Genomic DNA, 19,999 nt, shown 5'->3' with positions numbered 1-19,999 from the left:
TACCCTGTTCCTATGTTCCGAAGTCTTTGAATCCGAATTGATGTGTGTTTCAGAAAGCTGCAGCACACTACACCTGAGAAGGAGAAGCAGTCTCTGATGGTGAATTGCCATGCCACGACTTGCTAATTTCAATGATAATTATAGGCCTTAGGAGGTGGCATGATGGCACAGTAGTTAGTACTGCTGCCTCACAGTGCCAGGGACCCGGGTTCAATTATGGCCTTGGGTCACTGTCTATGTGGAGTTATATACACCACGAACAACAAAGGACCCAGAACTGATCCCTGTGGAACGCCGCTAGTCACAGCCTTCCATTCAGAAAAGCACCCTTCTACTGCTACCCTCTGTCTTCTGTGCCCAAGCCAGTTTTGTATCCAACTCGCCAGCTCTCCTCTGATCCCATGTGACTTCACCTTTTGTACCAGTCTACCATGAGGTACCTTGTCAAAGGCTTTACTGAGGTCCATGTATACAATATCCATTGCCCTTCCCTCATCAATCACCTTTGTCACTTCCTCGAAAAACTCAATCAAATTAGTGATGCACAATCTCCCCTTCACAAACCATGCTGTCCATCACTAATAAATACATTTGTTTTCAAATGTGCATAAATCCTATCTCTAAGAATCTTTTCCAATAATTTCCCTAACATTGACGTAAGGCTCACTGGCCTATAATTTCCTGGCTTATTCCTGCCACCCTTCTTTTTTTTTCCTCTTTTTTCTAATAAATTTGGAATATCCCATTCATTTTTTCCAATTAAGAGGCAATTTAGCATGGCACATCCACCTACCCTGCTTTGCCTCCCGCAGTATTCTGGGGTAGATCACATCAGGCCCTTGGGACTTATCTACTTAATGCTTTTTAAGATGCCCAACACCTCCTCTTTATTAATATCAACATGACTCATAATATCTACATATTCAACCCTATACTCCGCATCCACTAAGGCCGGGATTCTCCTTTCCGGGGACAAAGTCCCCACGCCGGCGGGAAAACCGGTGCCAATGACTCTGGCATCAACGTGCACCCAAGTTGAGGAATTCTCACCTGTATCAGGGGCTATGTGGACACCGGAGGGGTTGGTGCCGCTCCAGCCGACGGCGAAGGGACTGTGCGAGTTCGCGCATTCGCCAAAGGGCCGACGTGATCTTGTGCGTGCGAGGAACCGCCGGCGTGTTATGGCGCATGTGTGGGGGGTTCTCTTCTCTGTGCCAGCAATGCCGGAGCCCTACAGGGGCCGGCGCGGAAGGAAGGAGTGCCCCCACGGCAGAGACCTGCCCGCAGATGGGTGGGCCCCGATCGTGGGCCAGGCTATCGTGGGGGCCCTCCCTGGGGTCGGATCCCCCCCACACCCCCCTGAGGGCCCGCCCCAGTCGATTTACCTGCCAGGTCCCGCCGTGTAGGACCATACGTAACCCACGCCTGCGGGACTGCCCATAAACAGACGACCGCTCGGCCCATCGGGGCCCAGAAAATTGCCGGGGGGCCGCTGCCAATGACCCCCGATGGACGTCGCGTGAACCCCACCTGAAAAAGGGTGCCGAAGAGTACGGCAGCCGGCGTCGGGGAGGGATTCGCGCCCCCCCCCCGGGGATTCTCCGACCCAGTGGGGGGGTTGGACATTCCCGCCCCAAGTCTTTCTCTTTGGTGAATACTGAGGCAAAGTATTCATTTAGTATCTCTTCCATTTCCTCTGGTTACCCTCTTGCTCTTTACATATGTATAAAACGCCTGAGAATTTTCCTTAATCCTGTTTGCCAATGACATTTCATGACCCCTTTTAGCCTTCCTAACTCCTACCTTAAGTTCCTTCCTAATTGCTTTATATTCTTCAAGGGCTTCATCTTTCCTGAGCCTCATAAGACCTTAGGAATGCTTCCTTTTTCTTTTTGACAAGATTCCTAATATCCCTCGTCATCCAGGGTTCCCTACGCTTGCCACCCTTATCTTTCATCCTCACAGGTTCATGCCGGTCCTGAATTCTAATCAACTGACATTTGAAAGCCTCCCACATGCCGGATGTTGATTTTCCCTCAAACAGCCTCGCCCAGTCAACACTCTCCAGATTCTGCCTAATGCTGTTCTAATTAGCCTTCCCCCAGTCTAACACCTTCACCTGAGGACTACTCTTGTCCTTTTCCAGAAGCAGCTTAAAACTTACAGAATTATGATCACTTTTCCCAAAATGATCTCCTACTGAAACTTCGATAACCTGGCCAGGCTCATTTCCCAGCACCAGGTCTAATATGGCCCCTTCCCGAGTTGCACTGTTTACATATTGTTTCAAGAAACCCTCCGTGATTCTCCTTACAAATTCTGCTCCATTCATGCATCTTGCACTAAGTGTGTCCCAGTCAATATAGGGAAAGTTAAAATCACCCATCACGACAACCATATTGTTTATGCATCTTTCCAAGATCTGTCTGTATATCTGCTCCTCTATCTCCCGCTGGCTGTTAGGAGGTCTATAGTAAACCCCCAACATTGTGACAGCATCCTTCCTATTCCTGAGCTGTAGTTAGATTGCCTCACTGCCTGAACCCTCCACGGTGTCCTCCCTCAGCACAGCTATGAAATTCTCCTTAACCAATAATGCAACTCCTCCACCATTTTGCATTCTCCTCTATCCTGCCTGAAACATCTAAATCCTGGAATATTTAGTTGCCAATCCTGTGCCTCTTTCAATCAAGTTTCTGTAATAGCAATAACATCATAATTCCGCGTACTATTCCAAGCTCTAAATTCATCAGTTTTACCTGAAATACTCCTCACATTGAAACTAATGCACTTCAGCCCCACTGCGTTGGCCAACTACTCCCTGCCTGCTCTTCCTCTTACTCTTACTGGCCTCAGTCTGTAGCTCTCCCTCAGTTATTTCTCCTGCTGACAGACTGCTCTGATGCCCACACCCCTGCCATACCACACAATCTGTTTCTCTGCCTTCCACTTTTCTCCTTACTAGCTTTTGTTTCTGTCCCCTCTTTACTACCCTCTGATTTCCTGCATTGGTTCCCATCCCCATACCACATTAGTTTAAATCCTCCTCAACAGCGCTAGCAAACAACCCCTCTGGGACATTGGTTTGAAGGGTTGGTGCAGACTCGATGGACCGAATGGCCTCCTTCTGCACTGTAGGGATTCGACGATTCTATAAGGAGAAACCACGGGTTTCACGGCGATGAGTGGTGATGTCACCGGGAAATCCTGTTGACAACGGCACCCACTGGCAGGCCCCTCAGCCACTGAAAAACATGTGGAGGAGTGGTCGGTAAATCTGGCCCTTTTTTTCTAATATTTTCTACTATTCTTGCAATTTCTGTGTGGAAGCTTTTTTCTTAACAATCTTTAGTGTCATAAGTAGGTTTACATTAACACTCCAATGAAGTTACTGTGAAAAGTCCCTAGTCGCCACATCTCGGCGCCTGTTCGGGTACACGGAGGGAGAATTCAGAATGTCCAAATTACCTAATGGCATGTCTTTCGGGACTTGTGGGAGGAAACTGATCACCCGGAGGAAACCTACGCAACCATGAGGAGAACGTGCAGACTCCGCGCAGACAGTGACCCAAAGCGGGAATCGAACCTGGTACCCTGACGCTGTGAAGCCATAGTGCTAACCACTATGCTACCATGCTGCCCACATTAATGCCCATGGTATGACCAGATTTTATTTATTTTTACTTACCTTTCTGAAAGTTTGTAAACTTCCTGGGCAGTACTTTTGCATAACAATGTCACAGAGCTTATAAGATTTATATTGAACCCGCTAATCCTACGTCATTTTTAGGTCTTCAGTTCTTTTCAAGAACATTTTTTTCACAAATTCCAATTAAGGAGCAATTTAGCGTGGCCAATCCACCTACCCTGCACGCCTTCGGGTTGTGGGGGTGAGACCCACACAAACACAGGGAGAATGTGCAAACTCCACACAGACAGTGACCCAGGACCCGGGATCAAACGCGGGACCTCAGCGCTATGAGGCAGCAGTGCTAACCACGGCACCGTCGAGCCGCCTTTTCATGGACATTTTGAACATGAAATGTGACTCATCAGGTGGTACACAGAAGTAATGCTGGAAGTGACTACAGTACTGCCTTCCTCTGAGATGGCTGGATTGAGATTGATGAAGCTCACTTTTCAAACTGCATTATTATGCAATTGTGAGATGAGCTGTTATTAAATCTTAACTCCCCTGACCATCGTGATGGGTGCATCGTGGGTGTGATTGTGCTTCAAGCATTGCAGCAGTCTTTTCTCATCTGAAATATGGGAATACATGAAACATTGCAGTCTAATCTTTCTGTGAGTCCTCTATGATTTGGCTGCTTTCAAACATGTTGAGGGGGAGGGGAGTAATTTTGCACTCCTGTTTTCGAGAGGCGGGAGGGGAGTAATTTTGTGCTCCAGTTTCGAGGGACAGGATCGGTGTTGGGGGCGGAAAATGCTGCAGGTGTCCCCAAAACGGGTTTAACACTGACGGGATATCCTGTTGTGATTGTCCCTGCCCACCCGCCAATGACATCCCTATTTGAATACATTTAAATATAATGATCAGGCCTTTACACCTGATAGGTCCCCCCCAACCCTGTTAATTTGTCCATTTATGTTGGCGTGAGTGCATGCTGATGTAAAGCACAACAGGTCCTCCATGACATGCACCTGGTGGGCAGAATCTGCTGGAGGCGCACAGGTGAATACAGCCCCCGAGGTGGAGATGATCATGCCAGGGCAGTACCCTGGAACTGACTCCTGGTGCTGCCCCCTTGGTGTTCTGTGGGTGGGTGTGGTTGGGGGGGGGGGGGGGGGGGGGGAGTTCCAGAGTGGGGTGCAGGGATTTTGTAGAGGGGGCAGAGTTGCTATTTTTATTGCATGAAATTGGGATGCCTTTTGAATTTAAATAAGAAGGTACATAATAATAACACACTGTAAAAAAATGTTGCCTATCCTCGTGAATTGTCACTCTTTATCCCTTTCGACAATTTCTTATTCTGCAGTCATAATGTGGAGATGCCGGCGTTGGACTGGGGTGGGCACAGTAAGTCTGACAACACCAGATTAAAGTCCAACAGATTTGTTTGGAATCACTAGCTTTCGGAGCGCAGCTCACCTGATGAAGGAGTTGCTCTGCAGTGCCATTGTATTGTTGTTAACCCCTGACCTTGTCCTCTTCATAGATGTAGAAACGTGTGGATCTGTCTAGATATGCAGCATTTACTGATATTGTTTTTTTTTGGATGAGACCTTAAACCAAGGTCCCATCCAACCTCTCAAGTGGACATGAAAAATTCCATGGTGTTTTGTAGAAGGGGTGGGGAATTATTCTTGCTGTCCTGCTTAATAGTTATTCCTCCATCTACATCGTAACATAACAGGTTAATTGGTCTTTATCACATTGCTGATTGGGAAAGCTTGCTGTGTGTAATTTAGCTATACAGTAACTACACGACAAAAGTATTTAATTGGCTATAAGCATTTTGAGATGTCTATAGTCATGAAAGGTGAGAAATGAATGCAAGTCTTTTTTCATCCTCCCTTCCCTTTTTACCACCTTATCCCCTTTTCCTTTCTCTTTCCCCTCTTCATTTCCCTTTTTTTCTTTCCTTCTTTCCTTTTTTGCTCGTTCTTCCTGTCACATCCTGTGGGTTAGTCACCCACTTTGCCAAGTTAAACTGAAAGATACAAACCTTCCTGCTCTGTTCAGACCAAGAAAATATACCTGTGGGAAACAACCAGCCGGGAGCAGAGTGGTAATGTTTGGATTTGTAGCAAACTTGCTGTCAATCAATTAATAATTGAGGCTAAAGTTGCACATTGGCTTGCAAAGGAATGGCCTTGATGGACAAAATAGCCCCTCCTGCCTCCATTCTTGAAACTCTTCTGTGGTTTAGGTGCAGGTATTCATGAATGCAGCGGTCAGCGTGGACTTCTTTGACAGGCATATACAGTCACAACAGCTCAAAAAAGCATCCATTTTTAAGAGTATGAAATTAGTTTTATCTTTCGATATGATTAACATTAGTGCGTATTGATGGTCAGGCATTGCGTCACTTTGCTGAACAGGAAATATTTATAATTCACAAAAATCTGAATGCTTTTTGTGTGAACGCACTTGACACTGGTTCAATGGTCTATTGATTAATCGTCTATTGATGGGTATTTTCTGACAGAATCTTACACATATTTTACACCCTGGACTCACTTCAAAGATGGATGTCTCCCTAGACACTTTGTTTGGAACAGTGAGTGTTAACATTGGCATGTCACTAATCCCCATGGGTGTCTGGCTGTCTCCTGACTTGGATTTCATGGAGACACACCACTCCATAATAAACAGGATAGTCTGAGATTGTCTTCCTCATCAATTTATTACCATGAAATGACAGTTCTCCCAAAGAACCACACCAATAGAGGCTATGTGGCAAGTATGTGTTCAGTATTCTCTTAAGACTTTCTCTGTGTTTGCTCAAATGTTTCTGTTGGTAAAAAGATGCTCCCAGGGGAATGCCACCTGATTTAGTTAAGCCTTAATCTACTTGAATTTGAAAGCAACTTGCTTAGATTTCTTGATACGATAGTGGATATGCATTTTATTTTATCTTCTGGTGATCTGTTACTTTTCTATCAATGCCCTCGGGTCCTCAGTTTACATTGATAGCTGCTGCTTTGGTTGAACCACAGATTCTGACCTTACTTATAAGTATGCGCTTGGCCAAATGTAAGCTTTGACCCATAGTGTAAAGTAATTGCAGCCTCGCGAACTGCAACATAAAATGATAGCTGGATTCATGAACAAATTGGCTACAACAGCCATGCAGTAAGTGCACAGTGCACACCACCACTGTGCCTATCTTGTACATCTTGTACATTTGCCTGTAATCAAAAGGGAAAAATGTTGTCTCCAGGGCAATATACTGTTCTGTGCTGCAAAATAGTGTTAAATGTAAGTACACCCCCCACTCCGGTGTACACCGGTTGTGATGCTTAAGAATGCATACACAGGATGTGAGAATCATGTTTCAACCTCCCCCTGTCCTTGAGAGAAAGTCAGATGGTTACAGTAATCGGTTTTTCTTCTGCAGTTATCCGATCAGCTACAATTTGTTAACATTTATTTTCAATGTGGGCTGTATTGAGAGTCCTGTCAAACGTATTCCAAATGCCAACAGGAAGATTGGAGTGATGGGGACTGAAGCTTTTGGTTGAGGGATGGGGATGAGGATGGGGTGGTGAGAGGCATTGCTTTAATTGCCTGGTTTTGCCCAGACGTAGTTTAAGTTCGCTGATTTAGGTTTGATCTTTGCATACTTCATAAGTAAGATAATGAATGGCTGTAAATCTGGGGCTAATGGATATGAAATGTTATTCTAAATGGCCGAATGTAACATTCCTTCTTGGCAGGTCAATAAAAGGGCCTGTACATACCAACTGTTAAACACACCTTACAGTTAAATATCACTATTAGATTTCTCTTGCATCATAAAATGAACCACATTACACACAATTAAGCATAGACACCATGTGTAAATATTCGTGAAAGTGCTTGAAACATTCAATGAATGTGCAGACAGAGTTTCAGATATCCACTTGCAGGGGAGACCCTTTCACTGGCAAAACATTGACTGCAATTTAGAAAATTACATTCATAATGTATAATCCCTCCTGTGTATGCTACTTGTTGATTAAATCTTGATGGAGAGGTCACATTGGGCTTGGGGACGAGATGGTGCCAAAGTGAGTATTTGGGAATGAGAGAGTCAGGGCGCGATTCTCCCAAAGGGGAACAAAGCCCCCTGTTTCCCAACACTCGCAGTGCCGGGAACCACAAGGCCATGTGTTTTTCGGCACTGTGAGTCGTGTCAAATAAGGGGCCTGAACAAGGAACCTGCGATCTAGGCCACACATAGGCCATTTGTTGCAGTGGGGAACTCCGCCATTTTTTTAAAAGCTCCCTGACCACCCCCCCCACCCCCCTCATCCACCCAAAAGCAATATGGGAGGGCCACAGGCACCCCCGCAACCCACCCACCCCAAAACACACACCAGGTAACCCCGGCCCGATCGTGCGCGTGCAAGGATTGCCAGCTTGGCACCTTGACAGTGCCAATTGGATACCCTGGCAGTGCCCCTGCTGGCTTGAAGTGCCACATGCGCACTTTGGCAGTGCCAGGATACACAGGTGGCATCAGCAGTGGGGACCAGTATCAAACCGGTGCTCACACGAGGTCACCATTGTGTGCAATGTACCGTGGTTCAGTTCAATTATTTTGCCTGGACTGCATTAGCTCAAAAACGTTCCAAAAATAAAAGTGGAGGACAACTTGTTTTTTGATATGTGCACCCAACATGGCGAGCAGGACGCTCAAACCACTTTCGGGTTCACATTTCTTTGAAAGAGGGGCACAAGAACAGGCGCAATGTTGAAAAGGGTGTTTGTGGGTCCAAAGAAACACGATTGTTCCTCTCAGTCCTCCAAAAGTCTTCAACTAACTTTTAAGAAGAGGTTTCCTGTGGTCAGCATAGCAATCGCCACATGGTTCCTAGAGAACGTGTGACGAGCAACATATACTTCACCCATTTCTTACTTAACATTTTAATGGATCTAGGTCCCTGCTTTGCATATTTAATGGACACCCATTTAAAGACTTGAACTGGGAGAGGGGACGACGGATGCACAATGGCTCCTGTTGGATTTTTAACTGCCTGTCACTATTCTTCAGGCAAGAAAGAAGTGGCCATCAGTGTAACGTCTCTCCCGTGTTGGAAGTCTTGTTAGAATTGAAAATTGTTAAATAATTGAAATGGATAAAATAAAATTGACCAAGAAGGATTAGAAGATAAAGAGAATTAATATAGTTCCATTAATTGCCATTTGTCCTGCTTTTTGTCTGCATTAATACATAGCAGTTGCACATGCTGTTGGTTCCCAAATCCAGCCTCCTGTTTTCCACAGTGCTATGTTTGAACCTTTAAATTTTGATTGCCCCTTCTGCAACAGCATTGAAATGGTCCAAATCCAAACCACAAATTATATCACATATGTAATCATGGTGCACAATCCTTCCTGACCTGGCTGTTAACTTTTTTTTAAAGTTAAGAGTACCCAATTCTTTCTTTCCCAAATAACGGGCCATTTTGCGAGGCCAATCCAACTACCCTGCACATCTTTGGTTTCTGGGGGTTATGAGACCCTCACAGACATGGGGAGAATGTGCAAACTCCACACGGCCAATGACCCGGGGCCGGGATCCAACACAGGTCCTCAATGCCGTGAGGCAGCAGTACTAACCACTGTGCCACCGTGCTGCCCCTTGACTTGTTACCTTTGACACTGTTGACCACATCATCACAGAATCCCTACAGTGAAGAAGGAGGCCATTTGGCCCATCGGGTCTGTCCATCCTCCACCATTGTCGAACTGTATGGGAAGGCTCTACTTCGACCTCTGCACTGTTGCTTTGGTGTCCCCCAAGAGTCTATCTTGAACACCTCTTACAACTCATTTACATGCCATCCCTCAGCAATATTGTCCAAAGATATAATGCGCATTCCACTTGTAAACTGATGATTTCCAGCTTTACTTCACTATCACCTCTCTTCATCCACCATTGACATCCAGCCCTGGAATGAACTGGAATTTCCTCCAATGAAATATTAGGAAGACCAAAGCCATTGCCTTTGAACTCCTCCATTAAATCTGTTCCCTAGCCACCAGTTCCATTCCTCTTCCTGCTCATTGTCTCAGGCTGAACAGACAGGAAGGAAATCTGCCATCCTTACCTGGTCTGGCATACATCTGTCTCCAGACCCACGTCAATGTGGTTGACAATTAACTGCCCACTAAAATGGTTTTTTGGAGGCTAATTGGGAATGGCCAACAAATGCTGGCCTCATCAATCAATGAGACCCGCATCCCATCAACGAATAAAAAAATTCTCACTCTCTATATGCCCATGTCCCTCCCTCCTATAACTTCCTCCAGTCTTTCACCCTTGCGAGAATTCTACATTTCTTCACACCTTGCCTCAAACATTGCTCACTTCCTTCTTATGCACCATTGGTGCATCCAGCTAAGTCGGCCTAAGCCTTGAAATTTCCTCCTGAAAACTCTTTGCCGCATGGGTCCGCACCACAACGATACTGCTTAATATCGACTTCTTTGACCAATTTTCTGGTCACTTATCCTAACGTCACCTCCTTTCACTTGATGTTAATTTTTGTCTGATAATGCTCTTGTGTTGTGGCTTGGGACATTTTACTACGTCAAAGCTGCTATATAAATAAAAGTTTTTGTTGTTCTTTCTTTCCTTCTATCTCCTGTACTTTTATCTCTTCTTTCACAGTGCACCTGGCCTGTCTTGTGACTTATGTTAAACAGTCATTACTATAGCATGACTCTGTGTGGTGTCCTCTACCAGCATCTGTAGTTGTGTCCTGTTCACAGACTATTGCACAGACTAGTAAACTCAGTGACAATATAAATTTATGCAGAGCTTTATGAATGACAGCTTGACTGGATAGCCTGCAAATATGGATACAGGGGTGGGATTCTCCTATACCCAGCGGGGCGGGGGGTTCTGGCAGTATGGGGTGGCGGGAACCACTCCGGCGTCAGGCCGCCCCAAAGGTGCGGAATCCTCCGCATGTCAGGGGCTAGGCCGGCGGCGGAGTGGAAGGCCTTTGGCGCCATGCAAGCCGGGGCCAAAGGGACTCTGCCATACGGTGCGGGTCCGTGCATGAGTGGGAGCATCAGTGGCTGCTGACGCCATCCCCGCGCATGCACGGGGGGGGGGGGTTCACCTTCGCACCAGCCATCACGGAGGCTTACACGGTCGGCGCGTAGGAATTGAGTGCCCCCATGGCCCAGGAACGCCCGGGCATCGGTGGGCCCCAAACGTGGGCCAGGTCATCGTGGGGGCAACCCCCGAGTCCAGATCGCCCCACGCCAGGACCCCGGAGCCCGCCCACGCCGCCAGGTCCCGCCGGTAAGGGACCTAGTCTAATTTACGCCGGCGGGACCTGCATAGAACGAGCGGGACTTCGGCCCATCGCGGGTCGGAGAATCGCTGGGGACGCGGCGTGATTCCCGCGTTCGTCGAATCTCCGGCGCTGGAGAATTCGGCAGCCGGCGGAGGCGGGATTCACGCCGCCCCCACCCCCCACCCCCACCCGGAGACTCCCACCCCAGATCTCTGGCAGAAACTGACTCACTGCTGATGGTTTGTGTCCACTTTAGCTTAGCCAACTTTAATTTCCATGGTGATAAGACAAGCACTGTGTGTACTTTGTGTATTAATTTGCTTCGTTTCACACAGTTTTTCTCCTTTTGCTGCCAAGCACAGTGAGAGGGAGAGGTGGCCGTGGCCTGGAATTTTATCAGTGAGCTATTATGTACTTGGCTCGGATTATACAGCTTCAGATCTAAAGAGTGCCCTTTCAGAGAGGACAAGAAATGATTTCAAGTGGCTGCTAAGAGGTTAACAGAGTGCTTCAATTTTTGGATTATCAACGAGGTTATTACCCTCTCTTCTCCCGCAGGTGCTCATGCTGGGATATGGAATGTCCTTGATTACCTTAGACTAGTAGCCATTCGCCATGTGTGAACAGAGACAGTGAGTGTCAGAGGAATCACGGCCAAATGTCCTCGTTAACAGTGTGTTGAAAGAGACAGCTTGCAGTGGAGTTGTGTGAGAGGCTGCAGCAAGAGGAGGTGACATTGAAAAGGGTGCCAACATGTGTCAGACACTGTGGGCAGGCAGCGCGGTGCGAGACAGAAAACCGTCGCCCACTATTCACAGGAGGCATTAAAGTTTTCTCATTTGCACCTGTGTGAATGTGACTTTTGCTTTGCCTGAAGAGCTGCACATTTCTTTCTGTTTTTACACTGTCAAATTAGGCACTAATGTAAGTTTTCTGAGTGTGAGGCTGAGATTAATCTGCCTGAAATAAGTGGGTAAACATGGCCATTACAATCAGAAAATGTAGGCCTCCATTTCATTACCAGTTAATCACAGAGCTGAAACGATGTGTTATTTTGGTTTTCGTCCGCTGGTAATGTGCCCCTCAGTGTATGTATGACTCACTCACTCAGCATGGTGTCTTAGTTTGCTGCCATCTGGGAAATGCACTTCTAAGTATGATATTGTATAGCCAATTGTGAGCTAAGTCTGCCCAAATGAGGTACCAGAAATTGGTGCTCTTGACATTCAGTTCTTTGGCTAGAGGCACAGCCATTCTTCACCAGCAACTGGTGCCAAGACACTCTGTTCTCCCATTGCTGGGATGCCCTGTGTCGAGAAGAGCCTGTTGAAATAATTTATGTCGGGCCTGATGCTGGGACGGGGCTGACAGCTTTGTTAGTTGGTGCCTGTCGTCGTGTCCCTGCTCAGATGCCTCTGGACATGCATTTTATTGACTGGAGGGTTGAACAGTCCCCATCTGAGGTTCCACAATTCCTCACGTATAATTGCCTTTAATACTTTTTCAGTCAGCTCATTCCATGAATTAGTGACATTCAAAGGGATCATATTTGAAATGTTAACGCATCTAAACTCTCCACCAATGCTGACTGACCTGTCGAGTGTTTCCCGCACATTCTGTTGAGTTCCAGATTTTCAGCCTCTGTAGTTTTCTTATTGCTGTTTAATTTCTGATTGTGGAGATGCCGGCGTTGGACTGGGGTGAGCACAGTGAGAAGTCTTACAACACCAGATTAAAATCCTACAGGTTTGTTTCAAATCACTCGCTTTCGGAGCACTGCTCCTTCCTCAGGTGAAGGAAGAGGTAGGTTCCAGAAACATTTAGATGCTTTGAATGCAAGTCTTTGCAGGTAATTAAGTCTTTACAGATCCAGAGAGAGAGGTAATCCCAGGTTAAAGAGTTGTGAATTGTCCCAAACCAGGACAGTTGTTAGGATTTTGCAAGCCAAGGTCAGATGGTGGGGGCTGAATGCAATGTGACATGAATCCAAGGTCCCGTTTGAGGCCGTACTCAAGTATCTGCTCGGCGACTCTGCGTTGTCGCGCGTCCTGAAAGCTAGTGATTTGAAACAAACCTGTTGGACTTTAACCTGGTGTTGTAAGACTTCTTACTTATTTCTGATTGGTGCTAGTCCCTCTCCACACGTAGATTGTGGAGTGGTGCAATGAGCTTCTCCCTGCACATCCAGTACTCTCCTTCCTTCTCGGAGTCTGACAATCTTACACTTTTTTTATTTTATTTATTTATTTATTTATTATTTTTTTATAAATTTAGAGTACCCAATTCATTTTTTCCAATTAAGGGGCAATTTAGCGTGGCCAATCCACCTAGCCTGCACATCTTTGGGTTGTGGGGGTGAAACCCACGCAGACACGGGGAGAATGTGCAAACTCCACACAGACAGTGACCCAGAGCCAGGATCGAACCTGGGACCTCGGCGCCGTGAGGCGGCAGTGCTAACCCACTGCGCCACCGTGCTGCCCAGTCAATCTTACACTTACCTGAGAGTTTGGGTGGTTTGAGTTGCTGACGGATTGTGGATCGATTATTGCCTCATGCATGTCGTGCTTATTTTCTCAGATATTGATGAGTGCCTGTCTGGCCTGTGCTCGCATCATTGTGTTAACACTGAGGGAAGTTTCTACTGTACGTGCCCAGAAGGATTTCACTTAAATATGAACAACACCTGCACAGGTGATTACACAGACAGTGATGAGAGAGCAGGTACGATAACATTGCATTAAACTGCAGGCGAAATATGCTGAGAGGTTCAGGCAGCATTGTAAGTAGTGACATCAAAGTTCAGAGCTAATCTTCCAAACCCTGAGTGTGTTCTGCCACTTAACATCAGTTGAGGAATGTCTGTTTGTTTAGTAGGTACATTAAAAACCACACCTATTTTTTGCCACTACATTTCCACTTGCTGGAATACCATTCCGTAGAAGTCAGCCATTCCTATTGCCCTGGTACCGTGACTGTAAAATGAAGAGCAGAATTTTACCCCTTGTGTCCTGGGTGAGAGGGGTTATCCTGTGGTCGTGGCTGATGGCACCTATCCAGATGCCACAGACCAGGGGCATGGACACAACACCCCACAACCCGGCTTGCAAGCCCCTCGTTGATACATACCTGCCGCATTACGGGGTGGGGACCCTGGGTTGGCAGTAACAGTGGGTATGGTACATGGGATGGAGGATAATGACAACCCGCTCTGCGATGAGCTCTGGTGCGCTACGTCATATGACAACGTCTGACTCCTGCCCATGGTAGCACTTGCCACCGTCCACCTGGCTGATCCCTGCATGCGTGCCAGTCATTCCATCACTCGGTCCCATCGGATCCCTGGGGTGACGGTAGTGTGAACGGTCAGGAGGGGCATTTGGGAGCCTGGGCCACCCACAACCTCCACCCATTTCGCCCCTGCGCACCCCTCACACCCATCTGACAGAACACCCAGGCAGGCTGTAACAATATTAACTGCTGTTTAATGTGCGCAGACTATTTACAGAAATGTGCCCTAGTCCCTATAACTAATCTGCGCCCTACACCCGTGCCAACTTAACTGGTATCGAACTTCCTGGCATTACGGACCTGAACGCAACATGCGGGTGGATCCCCAGATGGTAGATCGTGAGTGGAGGCGGCCTGCTGCGATTCCCCATGGGACCTGGGTCCCCATTGGCGGCCATCTTCTGGGTGACCATGCCTGGGTGGGCTCGGGTGTTCCAGGTAGCATGGTGCGGCACTGTTCTGCCCGATGCCCAGCAGATGCGCCAGGGACAGGAGGAGGGGAGCCTCAGGTGCTGTGGTGTTCTCCCCTGCAGGACTCACCAGCACAGGCCCCATCACCACCTCCTCCCTCGGGGTGACCCCCGTGCTACTCCATGGGCCGGGGGTGCGAGTGGAGCTATCCCCTGACGTTCACCCGCCACCTGGCAGTGCCAGTCCTAGAGGCCCGCTCTGGTCTTGACCAGGGTCTGCATGCTCGTGGCCATGGAGCATACGAAGTGGACTATCACCGACTGGGACTGCGCCACATCACCCATTGACTTTGCCACCACCTTCTGGGCATGTCACATCAGCCAGTGGCTGCGCCATCTCCCTCTGGGATTGGGCCACCTCTCTGTGTCTGCACCACACATATTTATTCTTTTATCCTTGTTCAATACCCAGATGACCCTAAACTGTTTTATTAGGCCCTGGATATCCTCTCTTTTGGTTCTTTTTAACCTTTCATGTGTTTGGTTTCAATCATTTACAGATTTGTTTGGTATCAGGTTTTGAAGTTGTGTCTCTTGTGGTAATTGTTTTTGATCAGTAACCCTGTGTCAGTCCCTTGCTGTAATGCTGGATTAAATGTCAGCACTGGGTTTTGGTTGTTAGCTCCCAGACTGCTAACAACAACCAAGTGTTAGCTCCCAGATTGCTAACAACAGCCACGCTATTCCAGAGCAGACTTCCTTTGTCCTGGCACTCACCTCATGATGTTTTTCACAAAGGCTGCCCCTATGCAAATTTGTTTAGCCATTGAACTGTGCTTTGCTTGTCAGGCTTAACTCTTTGCCAACCTCTGTAGCCCATGTATTTACTGTCCCAAACCCTGTTACTTTTACAGGTCTATTGCAAAGAGGTTAATAATAATAATTGCTTATTGTTAGTGGGCTGTGCTTTGATTTCCACCTTATGTATGGATTCTGGTTCCTGTACTTCACTTTTAGTGGGTTTTTCACCACAGTTCTTGTTGATGCTGTTGTGTTCTCTATTTTGCTTTACCTGAATGGCTTGGATGCGTAGTGTTGAATAAAGAACACAAAGCTTTGTTAACAAACAAAACTATAAATTTATTTACACTACTAACTAAGATTCATTCACATCCCTAAAGTATAAGGTTTCTACATTACAAAGAACAAAGAACAAAGAAAAGTACAGCACAGGAACAGGCCCTTCTGCCCTCCAGGCCCGTGCCGACCAAGCTGCCCGACTAAACTAAAATCTTCTACACTTCATGGGTCCGTATCCCTCTATTCCCATCCGATTCATGTATTTGTCAAGATGCCCCTTAAATGTCACTATCGTCCCTGCTTCCACCACCTCCTCCGGCAGCGGGTTCCAGGCACCCACTACCCGCTGTGTAAAAAACTTGCCTCGTACATCTACTCTAAACCTTGCCCCTCGTACCTTAAACCTATGCCCCTAGTAATTGACCCCTCTACCCTGGGGAAAAGCCTCTGACTATCCACTCTGTCTATGCCCCTCATAATTTTGTAGACCTCTATCAGGTCGCCCCTCAACCTCCGTCGTTCCAATGAGAACAAACCGAGTTTATTCAACCGCTCCTCATAGCTCATGCCCTCCATACCAGGCAACATCCTGGTAAATCTCTTCTGCACCCTCTCCAAAGCCTCCACATCCTTCTGGTAGTGTGGCGCCCAGAATTGAACACTATACTCCAAGTGTGGCCTATCTAAGGTTCTATACAGCTGCAACATGACTTGCCAATTCTTATACTCAATGCCCCGGTCAATGAAGGCAAGCATGCCGAATGCCTTCTTGACTACCTTCTCCACCTATGTTGCCCCTTTCAGTGACCTGTGGACCTGTACACCTAGATCTCTCTGACTTTCAATACTCTTCAGGGTTCTACCATTCACTGTATCTTCCCTACCTGCATTAGACCTTCCAAAATGCATTACCTCACATTTGTCCGGATTAAACTCCATCTGCTAACTCTCCGCCCAAGTCTCCAAACGATCTAAATCCTTGCTGTATCCTCTGACAGTCCTCATCGCTATCCGCAATTCCACCAACCTTTGTGTCGTCTGCAAACTTACTAATCAGACCAGTTACATTTTCCTCCAAATCATTTATATATACTACGAACAGCGAAGGTCCCAGCACTGATCCCTGCGGAACACCACTAGTCACAGTCCTCCAATCAGAAAAGCACCCTTCCATTGCTACTCTCTGCCTTCTATGACCTAGCCAGTTATGTATCCACCTTGCCAGCTCACCCCTGATCCCATGTGACTTCACCTTTTGTACCAGTCTACCATGAGGGACCTTGTCAAAGGGTTTACTGCAGTCCATCTAGACAACATCCACTGCCCTACCTGCATCCATCATCTTTGTGACCTCTTCGAAAAACTCTATCAAATTAGTAAGACACGACCTCCCCTTCACAAAACCATGCTGCCTCTCACTAATACGTCCATTTGCTTCCAAATGGGAGTAGATCCTGTCTCGAAGAATTCTCTCCAGTAATTTCCCTACCACTGACGTAAGGCTCACCAGCCTGTAGTTCCCCAGATTATCCTTGCTACCCTTCTGAAACAAAGGGACAACATTGGCTATTCTCCAGTCCTTTGGGACATCACCTGAAGACAGTGAGGATCCAAAGATTTTTGTCAAGGCCTCAGCAATTTCCTCTCTATTCTGTATTCTGGGGTAGATCCCATCAGGCCCTGGGTACTTATCTACCTTAAGTACCCAAGACGCCCAACACCTCGTCCTTTTGGATCTCAATGTGACCCAGGCTATCTACACACCCTTCTCCAGACTCAACATCCACCAATTCCTTCTCTTTGGTGAATACTAATGCAAAGTATTCATTTAGTACCTCACCCATTTCCTCTGGCTCCAGACATAGATTCCCTTGCCTATCCTTCAGTGGGCCAACTCTTTCCCTAGCTACCCTCTTGCTTTTTATGGACTTGTAAAAAGCCTTGGAATTTTCCTTAACCCTATTTGCCAATGACTTTTCGTGACCCCTTCTAGCCCTCCTGACTCCTTGCTTAAGTTCCTTCCTACTTTCCTTATATTCCACACAAGCTTCGTCTGTTCCCAGCCTTCTAGCCCTGACAAATGCCTCCTTTTTCTTTTTGACAAGGCCTACAATATCTTTTGTTATCCAAGGTTCCTGAAATTTGCCGTATTTATCCTTCTTCCTCACAGGAACATGCCGGTCCTGAATTCCTTTCAACTGACACTTGAAAGCCTCCCACATGTCAGATGTTGATTTACCCTCAAACATCCGCCCCCAATCTAGGTTCTTCAGTTCCCGCCTAATATTATTATAATTAGCCTTCCCCAAATTTAGCAATTCACCCTAGGACCACTCTTATCCTTGTCCACCAGCACTTTAAAACTTACTGAATTGTGGTCACTGTTCCCGAAATGCTCCCCTACTGAAACTTCTACCACCTGGCTGGGCTCATTCCCCAATATCAGGTCCAGTACAGCCCCTTCCCTAGTTGGACTGTCTACATATTGTTTTAAGAAGCCCTCCTGGATGCTCCTTACAAATTCTGCCCCGTCTAAGCCCCTAGCACTAAGTGAGTCTCAGTCAATATTGGGGAAGTTGAAGTCTCCCATCAGAACAACCCTGTTGCTTTTACTCTTTTCCAAAATCTGTCTACCTATCTGCTCCTCTATCTCCCGCTGACTGTTGGGAGGCCTGTAGTAAACCCCCAACATTATGACTGCACCCTTCTTATTCCTGATCTCTACCCACATAGCCTCACTGCCCTCTGAGGTGTCCTCCCGTAGTACAGCTGTGATAGTCTCCAGTAGCGCAACTCTGCCACCCCTTTTACATCCCCCTCTATCCCGCCTGAAACATCTAAATCCTGGAACGTTTAGCTGCAATCCTGTCCTTCCCTCAACCAGGTCTCTGTAATGGCAACAACACCATAGTTCTAAGTATTAATCCAAGCTCTAAGTTCATCTGCCTTACCCGTAACTATGCCATCTCTAACTACAGAACTCTCAAGTACAACTGCTCCTATGCCTGACCATCTTCCAACTGCCTTCTAAGTCCTAACTCCCAAAAGACAACATTGCCTTATAGAAGTATCTGCAGCTCCCTCTAGCGGCTATCCATGAAACTACATTAACCCTTGTAATGCTGATAGTTATGATAGCACCACAGATGTCTAAAGTTTGGTTTGATTTGTCTAGTTTCTCAGTGCTCAATGCTACATGGAGTTCCCTGCTATTCTCTTTTTTTAATAAATATTTTTAATTGGTTTTTTGAACAAAGTATATTTACCGTTATGTACACAGGACTTTGTGTCCGATGACGACCCAGACTTGGCGTCACTGCACTCACCCACAACCCTCACCATCGCAGAGACTCGCACCTCGGTTGGGAAATTTAGTGATGAGGCTTCTGGGACACAGATTGGTGCGCACCACACAGCCGTCCCAGTACAGCAGGTGGAGGTAGGAGCAGCCGAGGAGCCGGACGGTCGGAGTGCAGACCGGCCCCAGCAACCAGCTGCCGGCCAGACGGGTCCCGGATTCCTGGACTTACCAGACCCACCCAGAGACCTGATGAAGTCAGACACTCAGGGACTAGACAACGGGATGACGGCCAGCTTCCAGCAACTGCGGATGCAGGTGGAGGAGCCCAACCGCATCAAGGAGCAGGGAGTGGTGTCGGTCATGGCTGTCACCCAGGCCGACACCGCACGGGTGACATCTGCGGTGGAGGCAATGGGTGCAACGGTTTGGCCATGGGTCAGGTTATGCAAGGCGGGGGGCTTCATGTGCATGCGTCATCCGTGGCCCAGGACAGGGCTGCTCTCTCACAGGCAGCCATGTGCCAGAGGCAGCTGGACATCGCAGCCGCGCTCCAGAGTCTGGCCGAGTCACAGCAGGCCATCGCTGAGAGCATCGGCGGCATTGCCCAGGCCATGGCCCAGTCTCAGCAGGCCATTGCTGAGAGCATCGGCGGCATTGCCCAGGCCATGGCCCAGTCTCAGCAGGCCATCGCTGAGAGCATCGGCGGCATAGCCCAGGCGAGAGCTCAGTCTCAGCAGGCCATCGCTGAGAGCATCGGCGGCATTGCCCAGGCGATGGCTGAGTCTCAGCAGGCCATCGCTGAGAGCATCGGCGCCATTGCCCAGGCGATGGCTGAGTCTCAGCAGGCCATCGCTGAGAGCATCGGCAGCATAGCCCAGGCGATGGCTCAGTCTCAGCAGGCCATCGCTGAGAGCATCGGCGGCATTGCCCAGGCGAT

General features: G+C 47.6%; 1 protein-coding gene across 11 annotated transcripts in view; it reads left to right on the top strand.

Moving 5' to 3' along the window:
• The window catches only part of LOC119971661 (von Willebrand factor C and EGF domain-containing protein-like), a 490,550-nt gene that overhangs the window by 329,592 nt on the left and 140,959 nt on the right, over positions 1-19,999 (top strand). For 10 of the 11 annotated variants that reach the window (XR_005461886.1, XR_005461887.1, XM_038807512.1 and 7 more), the window contains one exon: positions 13,561-13,704. Coding sequence is in view for 9 of the 11 variants with exons in the window: in XM_038807512.1 (XP_038663440.1) it covers positions 13,561-13,704 (144 nt within the window). In the remaining 2 variants the exon portion in view is untranslated. The remainder of the gene's footprint in view (positions 1-13,560; positions 13,705-19,999) is intronic. The other variant, XM_038807507.1, reaches the window with a different exon arrangement.

Source organism: Scyliorhinus canicula, chromosome 9 (genome assembly GCF_902713615.1).
Source record: "Scyliorhinus canicula chromosome 9, sScyCan1.1, whole genome shotgun sequence".
Lineage (NCBI taxonomy): Eukaryota > Metazoa > Chordata > Chondrichthyes > Carcharhiniformes > Scyliorhinidae > Scyliorhinus > Scyliorhinus canicula.
The sequence above is the reverse complement of the archived record's forward strand: the minus strand, read 5'-3'. Positions and strand labels throughout refer to the sequence as shown.